The sequence below is a fragment of the Myzus persicae genome, unplaced genomic scaffold, assembly GCF_001856785.1.
Source record: "Myzus persicae strain clone G006 unplaced genomic scaffold, MPER_G0061.0, whole genome shotgun sequence".
Lineage (NCBI taxonomy): Eukaryota > Metazoa > Arthropoda > Insecta > Hemiptera > Aphididae > Myzus > Myzus persicae.
The window spans coordinates 797,956-812,760 of record NW_019103945.1 but is presented as its reverse complement, the minus strand read 5'-3'; the positions used below and the strand labels follow the sequence as shown (position 1 = coordinate 812,760).

At 30.1% G+C, this 14,805-nt stretch overlaps 1 protein-coding gene across 1 annotated transcript; it reads right to left on the bottom strand.

The window, feature by feature from the left end:
* Positions 1-1,433: 1,433 nt before the first annotated feature.
* LOC111036719 lies at positions 1,434-6,671 on the bottom strand. Its single transcript, XM_022318851.1, has 5 exons — positions 6,657-6,671; positions 6,449-6,577; positions 6,003-6,130; positions 3,317-3,604; positions 1,434-1,665 (listed from the first exon to the last, which is right to left on the bottom strand). The coding sequence occupies exons 1-5, from the start codon at positions 6,669-6,671 to the stop codon at positions 1,434-1,436; spliced, it is 792 nt and encodes a 263-aa protein (XP_022174543.1).
* Between the last annotated feature and the right edge of the window lie 8,134 nt (positions 6,672-14,805).

The window sequence follows — 14,805 nt, the reverse complement described above, 5'->3', positions numbered from 1 at the left end:
ATTAATAAGTTAAATAATTGCTCAATAAACTTTTTAAAATAAAAAAATACTACATTTCGTTAAATTTTTAATTTTGACCTCCCGACATTTGATCTTTAAATCAAGAAAAAAAAGTTTTAAAAGTTTAAATTTCACATTTGTTGACAATTTTAAGGTTATGGTTTTAATTTGTTTAGAGTATTTTTGAGTTATCAGTGTATTAACACTAAAATCCGGTTTTATTAAATATTCTATTTTAAGATTTTCACATAAAAAAGTCCCTTTGTAACGTCGAAAAGAGGTTTTAACATAATCGAATATAATTTGTGGAACTTTGTATGGCCTATCTGGATGCGAAATGCGATCTAAGACAAATGGGCATAATCGTTTGATCGTGGTTGTTTGGATATGGGGAAAATTGGACGTAAAATAAAATAAATAATATATCAATATCAATCAACACAAGTGTATCAGTATTAAGAATTATTAATATTTTTTTTTATAAGCATTTATATTTCAAATGTTGACAACATTTATCAAATTAAAATTCTAAAAATTAGTAGGTATTTAGCTTAAAATGTATAAAATGTTAGATTTTTATGGTTAAGGATTGTACATTTAAAACAAAGTTCAATGTAAATTATAGTTAATTTTGTAACCAAAAAAATCTAAAAATTATATAAAAAAAATTGTTTATCATTATTTTAAGCTCAAATTTGAACGACATTTCACATTAAAATCAAGAACAACGATTTTAGTGAATTTGTTGTAATTTAAAAATATTACTCGTGGTCACTGGAAACTTTTAAAATATTATATTGTTTTATTTAATTTTTTTCAATGTAATGTAATAGTATTACATTACTAATGTAATACTTCATGTCTTCGTAGTAAAATAAATTAGGTAATATAATAGTATCACCACAATAATATCATCAGATATAGGCTGACCGACTTCTGTCTTCGCTCAGAATCGTTTTTCGTGTTCATGATTTTACTATACTTTTTTAGGGAATGCTCTATTTTTTTTTTCGCGCTCATTTTCTTTCGCAATAGGTCGGAAACAACGTTTTATAGTTGATAGATAAATAGGATAGAAAAATGTTACACGTGGGTATAATATTTATAATATAGTTCTTACAGTAAATAATAATGCACAGACGTCGAACACGTATCCACAGTTTGTATTATTGGAAATACAGGTAATATAATAGGTATAATAACATTGTAACACTCCACGACTGATGGATTAACATTTTAGAATTATTATTATAGTCGTAGCAATACACCTACCTATACCGGCGCATGTGTGTTACACATTTCACGTTTACAACGATATAGCACCTCTGCAAGGTGCCTTTATGGTGAATTTGAACGTAACGGTTATTATATATTATGCGTATGGCACGTGCGAAATTGATATTATTATTATTATCGCCAGACGAAAAACGATATCAGAAAAACGACACTTCGTCGCACTCGTTGAAACCGGTGTGGTAGCCGCCGTACCGTACCATGAACTTGTTGCGCACCTCGTAGTGGATGCGGCTCTTGTTCTTCTTGACGAAGAAATGGTGATTGGTGCCGTGCGACGCCGTGCAGTCTACCGCGTCCGAGTACAGATTTATCGTGCCCACGGACGCCGAGGACCGGATCTCGAACTTTTCGCGCCCGTCTTTGATCACCCTGCGCCAAACAAAACAACATATTTTTAGATTGTAGAGCTGAAGCTTTTGACACCACTCGTAGATCATGGTGTGTTATTTGAAGGTTTTGGCAGTCACGCGGTGTAAGTGCAATTGGTTTAAGCCGGTTTAAAAACTAGGTCTTAATAAGAGGGTACAATTATTACAAATTACTAATGTCAGCGGTGTTTTAGGACAGGAAAATGAAGGTAGGTATGTGTATGTGGTATTGTGGTGTACCTCAAAGAAGTGTCATGGGTCCTATTTTGTTTATTATGTCTGTAAACAGTCTATACGCGGTATAACCATGAACGTTGATGGTAAAATAGTTGTGTATGCGGACGATACATGTTTGTTATTAAACGTTAAGAAAGAAAAGTAAAGTGGATGAGTACTAACAAACTATCTTTGGACTTAAACAAAACAAAATTCGTGGTTTTTTCAATAAATAATATTTTATTACCTTTTGAAGAAATTACTTTTCGTGAATGTTCAAATACATCAAACTGCCCAAAAATCAATAGAGTCAAAAAGATAAAATATTTAGGATTATTATTCTATTGGGATCTAAGTGGAACAGTCATATAAGTTTGATTGTTCAACTGCGTTCATTTTGTTCGCAGTTAACGAGTTCTGTACTTCTGTCCTAAAGACATTTCTGTTACACGAGTTACCCAACGGTATTTCTTGATTTCAATTTATAAAAACTGTTTTGGTAAGTTGACACAAGTTGTGCGCTGAAAAATTCAACTCACCCTCGGTTACTGCCACTAATTTAATCTTATATAATTGTAGGTGACTTTATTTAATAGTCTCCATTAAAGTCATTGAATTAAAAATTGTTAAGAGCTATGTAAAATGTTATTATAAATCTGAATCTAAATATTTATTTATTGTTGAAAAATTAAAAATTATTTACCGGAATATATTACGAGTATAATATAGTAAGAACCTATATACTGCCTATGCAAATCAATGATTGCAAAAAAGGTAAATGTCACATTTTATAAATTGTTCAGTAGAGACTAAAAACTTAGCGGCACATGCGCCGTTTTTGCATTAAATACAAAATATAGTGATCATTTTATAATGTATTTGTAAACTGGACAAGCCATTCTTTTGCACAGAACGATGTCGGATGTACTACCGAACCTCAACACAGTACTGTAAAAATGTGATTTTGTGAAAATTTTGCAATCAGTGATTCATACAGGTTTTAAGGTTGAACCAAAAATAAGGAATGCATTTTAATTAAAAATTACAAATAATAAATCAAACTTAAGTTAACATAATTGAAATTAACGTTTTAAGTAACTGTTTATTTTTTTTTTCTTAACACAAATAAAATATCAATTTTTATTCTTGTATTAAAAAAAGTATAAGCGACTATCATGTTGTACCGTCATAGCCTATTGATATAAATACGTATATAATTTTAGGCTGAAAATAGAATGCCATTTTTTATGACTCCTCGGGGAACACTCACCCTCCCGCCGTAGCTCACCTCTTTATCTGGGCTTTATGGTTTGTAGAAATATGTTATTATTAAACCAAACGTTAAATTAATAAATCAGGCATCGACCGAAATGTCGATCATAAGCCATAACGAAAATTGGAAAACTAGGAAAATGTGGTGTTTCTGCGCATTATACCTGACGAATCCGTGAACGTTCTCCTGTACCACCGATACGTCGTACAGTTTCCATTCCGTACCGGTCTCGAGAACTGTGCTCTTGATATCTGACAGCAAATCATTGCACACGTTTACGTACATGGCCCCGTGTCGGCAATCCTTGTACAGCACGTCCAACGTGATGTCCCTGTCCATGCGCATGAACGTCTCCGAGAAGTTCGTCCTCACGCCCGCTTCGTCCACCAAGTACACCAGCGGGCTTTTGATGGCCTTGAAGTGGATGCCCGTCGACCTTATTTTCGCCAACCTCAAAGGACGGCAATAAAACAAGCGTTAAATCTCACTGATGTCCGCGGGTCAGTGGACCAGTGGATTACGTATAGGCGTGTTTACTGGAGGAGCCGGGTGGGCACTGCCCCCCCCCCGTCTGACTCAACATCATGCCAGGATAAATTCTTCTTTATCATGTATCTGTTTTTAATTTAGTTTTAAATGTATTTTTATTGTTTTGACAATGGTTATACTTTTTGATCGTAATTTAAAAATATTCCTACCATTGTGTATTTTTAAAAACATAAAAAATCAATGTNAAGGACGGCAATAAAACAAGCGTTAAATCTCACTGATGTCCGCGGGTCAGTGGACCAGTGGATTACGTATAGGCGTGTTTACTGGAGGAGCCGGGTATGCACTGCCCCCCCCCCGTCTGACTCAACATCATGCCGGGATAAATTTTTCTTTATCATGTACCTGTTTTTAATTTAGTTATGAAAGTATTTTTATTGTTTTGACAATGGTTATACTTTTTGATCGTAATTTAAAAATATTCCTACCATTGTGTATTTTTAAAAACATAAAAAATCAATGTTTCTTCTTGTCTAAACGAAAAAAATAGGTCTCAAAATTAAAAAAATTGTTGTGCCCCCTCGGCCACCAAAGTCTGAACACGCCTGTGCAATGTTATCACAGATTATATAAAAAAACCAGATGGTGCACTTTTGAGTTTACTGACAACTCAAACCTAACTGAATGCAGTGGGATCACATAATAATATGAGAAATATAATTTGTACAAAATATTTTACTATAATTATTGTACCAAATAATATGAGGAGGGTAAGGAATTTGGCGCTAGTGATAAATAGCAGTGATGCGTAGTTAATAATCAATCATAACCTTATTTTCCCTATTCTCGGTCACATAGATTTGAGGTAGGTTTTGTTTTTTTTTTTTATGTTTTTGAGAATTACATGGGCCGAAATAAGGAATGCCCCACCTGATTTTATACAATCTGTGACGTTATAATAATTATGTTTCGGCAAATTAGTTTTTCCTATGACTTCCTCTCTAGTGTATCCAAATAACCTTCATGACTTTTCAGAAGTGCCGTATTTAGGGATATAACTCCCCAGGTGGCGCAAGGCCACTACAATTATAATATATTTGACTGCAAAATATGAAACAATATTTAAGATTTTCTTAAAATTGTCTTAATATGTATTATTTAAAAAATACTTTTATTAATAATTTAACTTGGACTAGAAATTAATACAATTAGGTATTAACAGGGTTAGTAGTTATAGTAAATTTGTTAAAAATAAAAAAAGTGAAATATTTATAAATTTGTGGTTTTATTTTCTAGTAGGCACTTATCTAACTACTTTCCTTAATTATTTAGTATAATATTACATTAAGTATATTTGATGAACTTTAAATACCTATAAACTCAGAAATTATAATTAAATATTTTCTAGTTGGCACTACATACTTTCTTAAATTTATTATATTATATTAAATAGATTTACTTGATTAGTTTACCCTTAAATTCAGAAAATTTTATTAAATATACATTTGCTATGTTTTATTTTATACAATGTATTAAAACATATTATTTATAAACTACATATCGTATTGATAATTCATTTTATTTGTGTTATTAATATTTGATAATTTTTGAATGGATAGCTATAGAATGTGGACAATGTTACTGTTTTTTCTTATTGAACTCAAGTCGGGCGACTAAGACCATTAGCTGTAGTAGGGGTTATGAACTGTGGTAGGGGTAAGGTTGGTACTGTAGGTAGTTTTTCTTACGATTTTTACGGTTGTTACGGTAAGTAGCGAACACGTGTACGTGTGGCAAGGTGTTTAACTACTATGAACCCGGGTGGTCACCCATCCGGGAAATAGTAGCTGTGGTCGCTATTTACTCCCAGCCGCATTCTGCTACTGGCAGCAGCCAACGCGCCACGCCGAGCCACAAAAAAAAAATGTTTCTTATAACAAGTACAAATCACACTAATAGTTTATCTATCGACTAGCATGCTGATCAAACTAATTATTGATAAATAAAAATCTAATTTCTGAAAACAAATACCTATTATGAATTCTTCAGGATTGATCAGAGATGGACTCCACTAATTCGAATTTATTATAATAGAGATATTTTAACCTCTGCTAAATTTGACTTTAAGGTCTAATCAACATTTCGGAAAATTCAAACTTTTACCTGTTTTATGGAATTTATATGATATCTTAATGAAAAAATAATAGTATGTTAAAGTCGTTTTAAAAGTAAAATATTAATGACGATCTGTCTCAGTCCTCTTATTTTTGTCCGATAAACTGTAATACCGTCGTGGTGGAGATTTGTGGCTCTTAAATACCTAATATTTTTAATACAATTCACAACACGGGTGTTCTTACTTGTGATTTCCAAAGTTAATGTCATTCGCCTGTACGTGAACGATATCGTCTTTTTTATACATAAAACCAACTGGGTGCATGACGGCCGATATGTTACCTGTTGCATTTACGGCTGCCACGGCGTTTGCCTGCAACAGTCGTAATCCAAAGGGATAAGTATTTTAGGTGGTTCGAACTCAGCAATGTGGTCGCAAACCGAGCTTTTTAATATTGTGCCGAACCAAACTCGTAAACCAAACATTTCATTTAATAGCGAACTGAACCCGAACCGAGTTTTTTAATTAAATTAAGTATTAATTTTTTTAGGTATACGTCAAACCGAAGCATAACTTCGGAATGCTTGGCTCTAATAAGTATTAAAATATTTTTCGTTTGGTAATCATTTAAATATTGTTTTTCAAGTAGGCACAAGAAGAATTGTTTATATTTTATTTTTCACATTATACCGTTTGATTTGCCACTCTGATCGATCCATCGAGGGTGACGTCTACGGAAATCCCGTTTTTGAATTGAAACGATATCGTACCCTGTTCGGTATTCTTAACAATGTCACCGTTATTACTGTTCTTCAATTTCTAAAAACGAAACATAAAACAACAAATTACGCTTAACCGATGGCGACCAGCAGATTTCTTATCACTGTTCACTGCTTACTATGGTTGTCGTCATCACACACAATATTACTTGACAAATTTAATAACAAAAAGTATTTGGACGAATACGGATCAATTTCAAAACAGTTTTTTGTGTGACTTTTGTCACAAATGAACGAAACAACACGTAACCACAACGATTTGTTACTATCTATTAAGTAATAATTAATGCATTAAACATTATAGCGACCGAAAAAAACCTGTATTTTTTGTATTGCCCGCCAATTATCTTAATCAAGTTAATAAACAATTTACGAGATTTTAAAATACTATTAATTCGATTGACAGACCTTAACGTTATAGACTTGTTATATATTTTACACCATAAATTAAAATGTAAAAGTTATATTATATATTTCAATTTCAAAAATAATATCGCGATTATATTATAGTATTACAATAATATTATATTGTTATTATATTATAATTATTATTATAGGTAGTTTTTTTTATTGTAGATCGAGTTAAAACTTTATTAGTGATCAAAATAGATTATCTTTTCAGTGCTAAACTGAAAAAAAAATACGTACTTATGGACATTTTCAAGTTTACAACTCAAGTTGCACCAAAAACTAAAATCTATTTTGCCGAAAAATGTATTTGCATAAAAATTCTTGTTTGTTCTTAATTTATTTTCGTTTTCCCAAGTGCTTTTGAAAACTGCTGACATTTTGAGTTATATAACCTCGTGTACTAAGAATAATATGACAATAAAAATGGGTTAAGTAGTTATGGAGGGTTAGACTAATTGGAAAACTTGATAATTTGTATTGATCTATTAATATATATAATTTGTAAAAATGATCCAAGTATAATAAATACTACATTTAGTATTAAATATAATTTATATTTTTATAAAACTATTTTTAATCATTGTTGTCTTTAGTGTTAACATTTTAATAACTCTTAAATTAGAATTTTGATTCAAAAACATCAGGATTTTCAAGAAAATCATCAGCTAAATAATTTGGATTAAAAATGGGGGGGGGGGGGGTGTTTCATTTGAAAAATGGAAAATTGTATCGTCACAGGAACCTTGTACTTCAACCCGGGGAGGTGCTCAAACAGAGATTTTGAGATTACGAAGGAATACTGCAGTTCACAGTTGTGGGTGATTTGCAAAAGTTTCAAACGTGTAGGCCCATTTAAATTCACAATGTATAATAAAGGTATCTAGGTAGGTACGTTTAAGTATTCTAATTTACTATTTATTTAATTTGTTTGTAAATTTAATTTAATAAGATTACATTAGATTATATTAAATACTATAGGTTAATATTAATATATATTATTGAGTATTGACTATACTTACCCCAAACTATATCTAGCCCTGGTGCTAATATAACACTATACCTAGGTGCTTACCTAATTACTTATATCTACTGATTACTGAGTCATGTGTATTTTGATTTTCTATAATGTTTTGAAAAATAGGAACAACGTTCAGTGGTGACAACCACAACTCTCAACTTAGTAGGTATAAATAAATAGTTATTGTTAATTACAGGTTTAAATGAATATTGTTACATTTAAATAAAAACTAACTTTCTTAATTAGTAGGTACTATCTAGGAATGCAATTAATGTTACTAATTACTCATACGACGTCATGACACAATCAAAGTTGCTGTTCACAATTAATTTAATATATACGGAAATCAATTCATAATGTTTGAAATGGCCACTTTGGGGAAATTCGTGTAAGTACGCATGTACAATGTACATGTAGTGCATTCATATTCTGTTACACTTGCTCTATAACCAATAGAAGTAACAATAATTCTTCAAATTTCAATAATGAATTGTTAGGTACTTAGGTACATCGTTTTTTGTAGGATATTATTTAGAAAATATAATATTTTTTATGCAAATCCGATAAGTAGTTACGTATGTGTATTTTGACCCTGATTAAGTTTTTTTTCTATTTATCCATAAAAATTTAAAATTACAATACTATGATTATCCATCTCTTTCGAGCACAGTTTGAGTTAGAAATAGAGAGGGTAACAATATTATGCTAAAAAAACAATCCAAAAATAATAAAAATGTACAATTATATAAATAATGTACAGTATTGTTAGTTATTTCAATGATTTAATTAGAGTAAAAGAGAAATCAAAATTACAAGAGAAATAATAAATTTAATTTTTAAACATATTTAAAATATAAAATTAAGAATTATAATAAAAATAATACAAAAACAAATTATTATTTTCACATTATTAAGTTAAATTTAATTTAATTGAATGTATCTACATAGTAATATATTAATAATACAATAATAGTTAAAACTAATTTTAAAAATAAATACTAATACACACATTTTTTAACATTTTTTATTCTGGTGCCTTGTTTTTTACTCATATATCATTATTAAGTTAAAGTACATAGGCCCTAAGTAGCCCACAAATGATTGACAAAAAGATTGTTTAGCATATTTGACAGAAATATTATAGACCATATTTTCTCTTTTATTTTCAAAAAATGTATTATTTTTTCTTTCATTAATCGTTTGAATATAAACATAATTACTATTTTTTTCTAAAGAGATTTGAATGGTAAGGCATCCAAGATCTTTATAGTTTCGACTAGTCGACCCTTCAAGAGAACACTTATTCAAACATATTCTTACTATTTTGTTTTTATTTACTTGTAGCTGTTTGACCAACAACAATATTTATTTTTACCATTTGTTTTCTGTTTATGAAGTAACTATTGAACCCATTAAGACTAAAATTTGTTATTCTAAATCTAGGTAATACCTGTAATAGAATTTTATGATTCACCGTATCAAATTCTTTTGCCAAGTCCAACAATTATTTCACAGCCACAATCTAATTCATTATATTAAAACTCAGTTGTACTATGAAGAGCGTCCTCTGTGTCAATACCAGGTCTAAATCCATACTGTTTTTTAGATAAAAGTTGATTATTTTCCAGAAAATCAATTAACATTGCCTTAACTATTTTTTCTAGGATTTTGGATAAATTTCATATTTATTAGCAGGGATATTGGCCAGAAGAATAATTAAACTATATTAGTTTTTCTAATGAGAACATCCCTATTCAACTATTAATTATAAAGTAAATAATTTTTCTGAAATTTTGGACGTATCAAAAATCAAAATCCAAGTTCGTAAGTAGTATTTGAGTTACTTAACTTTGTGTTTTAATGATAAAAGGTAATGACTAATGAGTAAGTAATGAGTTAATAAGATATGGGGGCTATGGTTATTACTTATTTTAAAATTTTAGTAATTTATATTAATCTATGGATACTAACAATTTGTAAAAATTGCCTGATTATAATAAATACTTTATCCAATTTTACGTCTACTTGTGTAAAACCAGTGTTAATGACTATTATCCTTAGTACAAACATTCGAATTTTTAATGTGATACGCCGAAATTTTCAAAAAAATTATCCACTAACAAATTTACAGTAAACAATGGGGTTCCCATTTGATAAAAAATAGAAGTTTGTATCACCATATGACACTAATTAAATAATACAAAAGAATTCAAGCATTTAAAAATATGGTCATTGAGTAAGTATAATTAAAAATTCCAAAAATCAGAATTTGAATAAATCTATTATTAAATGAAATTACGGGAGTGAGTGAGCATGCCGGCAAATCACTACAGAGTAATACAGATGTAAATTTAATTGGTATTAAAATGATAAAAAAATTTTAATGCACTATTCCTATTATATTTATATACTCAAATACCAATTAATTATCACTATGATTGCTTATTTTTGTCATTCGAACATCGTTGTTGTTTATTTATATTTACATTTTATGCATCATTTATTTATAGTACAATAATTATAGACTATAGTACACACAACAAAATAGGTATGTATTTATAGGAGTATCAACGGGTATTATACAGAGGTCCTAATGGAGTGCACAAATATTACGCATTAGTACTGTGTAGCCTCCAGCCAATAATAGTATAAAAAATAATTTTTAAGTACCTACGATTAATATTTTTAAATGACAACAAAATAACTAAAATCATTATTCTTCACTTAAAATAATATCTAATTTCGCCTAAATTTAAAATTAAAATACTTGTAAACAAGAAGCATTTTTATATATGTATATTAGATTCTGGTCGGAGAGATGAATGACGTACTGATTTTACAATGATATGTGTTTTTTTGTATGTCTGTCATCACGATTTAGTATAGTGCAAATAATTCAATTTTCTTCTATAACATCTATTGTAGCCATTTGCTGGTAGAAAAGTGAATTTATTATTTTTTTTTTTTTTTGGCAAAAATGAATTTGACCTACTGTTGTGCTTATGCCTAATAGTAAAATAAATTACTTTAATCACAATAATATTATCAAATATACTTAGTAATATTATATGCTTATAGACCGTCTTCGCACAGAACTGTTTTTCGTATACAATGATTTAATATCATTGAATTCAAATTTAACACATCCATTACAGTAATTCTATCGACACCTAATGTACAACAGAACGTTATCCATTCAGCTACTTTTTTACATTTGTTTGTTGCAATATGAACTATTTGATGAGAATCCATGTTATACATTTTCAATCCTTAGCTAAAAAAAAATGGAACATTTTATAAATTCTTAACTAAAAAAAAAACCTTGCAAAATCGTGCATAGATTATTAATATTTCTCAACTACCATTATAACTACTCATAAGAATTAAGGAACCTAGAGTCCTAGGATACATATTTCAATATTTTCAATATTCCACCTCATTCCCGACGTTTCCTAATTTAAATAGGCAAATTTATATTTAAGATTTACTCAATTATTTATGTTATATTTTGAACATGATTAACACACTTATAGCTGCATAGGATTTTTCCTAGGTTATTGTAATCATAATTAATCATAATAAAGTAGAAGAATTTTTTAAGGATAACTTAATAAAAAAATAAACGAATAAAGAGAAAAACTGTTTTCCAAGAAAATGTTTAGGTAAAATACAATTTCTGTGAACATAATGAGTTGTTAAATTCGGTCACAATAATTATTTACACTTATCCACAGCGCCTGTTAAATACATAGGCATCAGCAGGGGCGTGCCTAGGGGAGGAGGTTGTGGTTGTTCAAAAATTTGGCCCCCGAAAAATAAAAATAATTATTGATAAAAGTTGACCATAATATAATATATATGTGGGACTTGATTAAGCTAGGTCTCGAGATAGAAACCCCCCTGAAAAAAATTCCCAGGCACGCCCCCGGGCATCAGCACTAAAAACATGCGAGCCCGTATTGTTTTTTTAGATACCTGTAGGCTGCCCCCTGCTGTTAATAAAACCGTTTTAGAATCTATTTCGATTAGGCCCCGCAGAACGACATTATAGGTAAGTTAATCGATTTTGATTTAAATAATATAAAATAATTCAGTATTCGTACATTTATAATGCATATACCATGTCTAATTATTATGTTGGACTCTTTGTTTTTTCCAATACAATAATAAAATTTGATGCCCTAGACGTATTACAGTACCTATGCCCCTTCCAAGCTCGTCATCAGTACAGTCGTCGTCGATGGTAGTATTGCCGTATTGGTCCACCGGCCTTAATCACATGTCTTATTATGCTAATGTGCCGTGTAATATAAAAATAATAACATATGTGCATATTATACAGTTATCGTCACTCACACACGTACATATAAATATTATAAACCTATTTTGAAACGGTCCGGCAGGCAGGTCGCTGGAGTGTGTTTCGAGACCATATTTGGCCGCGTCGGATTTGTAACGGTTTGCGCGGGCCTGGTGCAGTGTTCAGCATAATATAATATTATTACACGCGTTCACATCGGTATACAACTACACGTGTAATACTACGTATTGTAACATTCTGCACTGACGTACATGAAAGTGGGTGTCGCGTTTATAGGTAGTTACTATAGTAGCACGTGCACAGCATTGTGAGTAAAATATATTTGAATAAAAGTGCAGTCCGTGTTTAGTTGTATGTACCTACCTACCTATATTATATTTTTGTTGGTACTAACAACGCGTTCGATATTTTTCATCTAGAGTAATATAATATAGTATAATACCTAGATGCTGTATAACATACATAATGTTGGACTGGATACTTTTTATTTCTAATAGTACCCGCTTCCTACCTACTTGCAAAACATTTGGTGTTCAGGTGCCCACGGAGGTTCTCTAGTTGTTATCCGCAAACATTTTTTTTTACCGTTCATTTCTATGGGTTTTTTTAGTCACATTTATTTTTAAAGTTGTTTTTTTATCCATACATTATATTATTATATAAATATAAATTATAGAACACAATATTGTACTATTCACAAACACAACAATAATAATACAACATTTTATTGATGAAATTTAAGTCATAAAGATGGTATTTATCACATAACACTGTTTATCACAATATAAATAGCTGGAATTCAATCATTGAGTATTTTTCAAATAATAAATGCTTAATACGTACCTATTGTGCGGGGCATTATATAGAGCTGTAGCATACTATGGCAATATATGGCGTTCACTTGGTGAAATTGCTAATTTCTAGGAGATCAAGGTTTTATGAACAATTTATTATGCCATTGTACCAACATTTTTTTATTCTAAAATTCAATGTACATACTATTTAAGTTAAAAATAATGTATTTAAATATTTAGGTAGATATAACAGAATACACAATATAGATACAAAAAAATTTTATCCACTTCACTTATCTCCCAGAATTGGAAACAAAAATGCTCTACTATATCAGAGTATTATATTTCCCTGCTAAGCAACAGTACAGTAATTCGAAAACAATTTTAATAATGAGATAAATACTGCATACGATATGTTAATCAGTTTTACATAATATTTATAGAAAAAATACTTATGAAATTACATTAAAGAGGCTATAAACTCAATTATTTTTCTTTGAAAACACTGTAGGCAACAAAAAAATTAGGAGTAGGCCTACTCAGTAAGAACTCCACATATTACACTTACTAATCATAAACAACTTAAATATGTTTTTTAGATAGGGCGTTTTCGCATAACTCTCCTATGTCTAACCGAGACATGGCGATATCACATGACATTTCAACTTTTTTTTAATTAACAGCAATGCATAAAATGCATTACCTATATTAATAGTTTCTAAATTGTTATTTTTGTGAATATTATTTAGAAATCGTATTATCTTATTATAGTCAATATACTATGTTAAGATAAAAATAGTAATAATGTGACTATTGTTCTGATTATTATTTTGATAGAGACCCACAAATGTATTGCTTGTTGGTTAAGCGACCCACCCCCACCCACAAAACGCGATTATAAAGTATTATTAATAATAATTTTTGTTGCACGCAATTTTATCATTGAACAAATACTGTCCCTAACTGAACTGCCTGATGGAACCGGTTGCTGGTACCGCTGGCTGTGTTTTTACGAATAATACATTTATCCATTAAAAAATTGAAACTTAATCTATACAATTTGGTTGTTTAAAAATGAGTGTCTAATTGTCAACTAAAAATTTTCGTTCATAGATACCTACTCATTATTTATCTACAGCAGTGGTCTCGGTGTACATACTGATCGTTGTTCAACTATATGGACAAACGACCAATACTGCATCAGCAACCGTTAGCACATTTGCCGATAAGACAACAAATTTTCCAGAATGATAATATAATAATACAAACGTTACCAAAAGTATATTGACATCCATTATGAAATCTACGACCTATATTATTATATTATCACTCTACAATTATACTAGTTCGACTTTTACATTTGTATTGTACCTATAAATCTATCAAATAAAACATAATTTAAGCGTATATAAATTTACTGCTGAAATTGTTTTCATAAATTTATTAATTATGCGTGGCGACCCATAGGTCGGGAAACACTGACGTAACAAATAATAAAGGTACAATAAAATGAAAAATACAAACTGCATTTTTCTCAAAACCGATATATTGATGATTACGGCAATTTCGCCATATCAGAGTATAGTATAATAGTACTTGTACTGTCTAATGTCTCAAACACTGTTGTACCTACGGGATTTAAAGTGATCACGGAGAACGGATCCTGCGAAATATTGCAAGCTTATAAAATATCGAGAAGTGGCGAGGAGCAATTCACGGTAAAA

Excerpts from the sequence above, each read along its gene's own strand:
- LOC111036719 (XM_022318851.1), bottom strand. Across the intron at positions 6,131-6,448 it reads TCAGAGTGGCAAATCAAACG|GCAAACGCCGTGGCAGCCGT; the intron begins GTATAATGTGAA and ends CGACTGTTGCAG. Across the intron at positions 1,666-3,316 it reads AACGTTCACGGATTCGTCAG|GGTGATCAAAGACGGGCGCG; the intron begins GTATAATGCGCA and ends TGTTTGGCGCAG.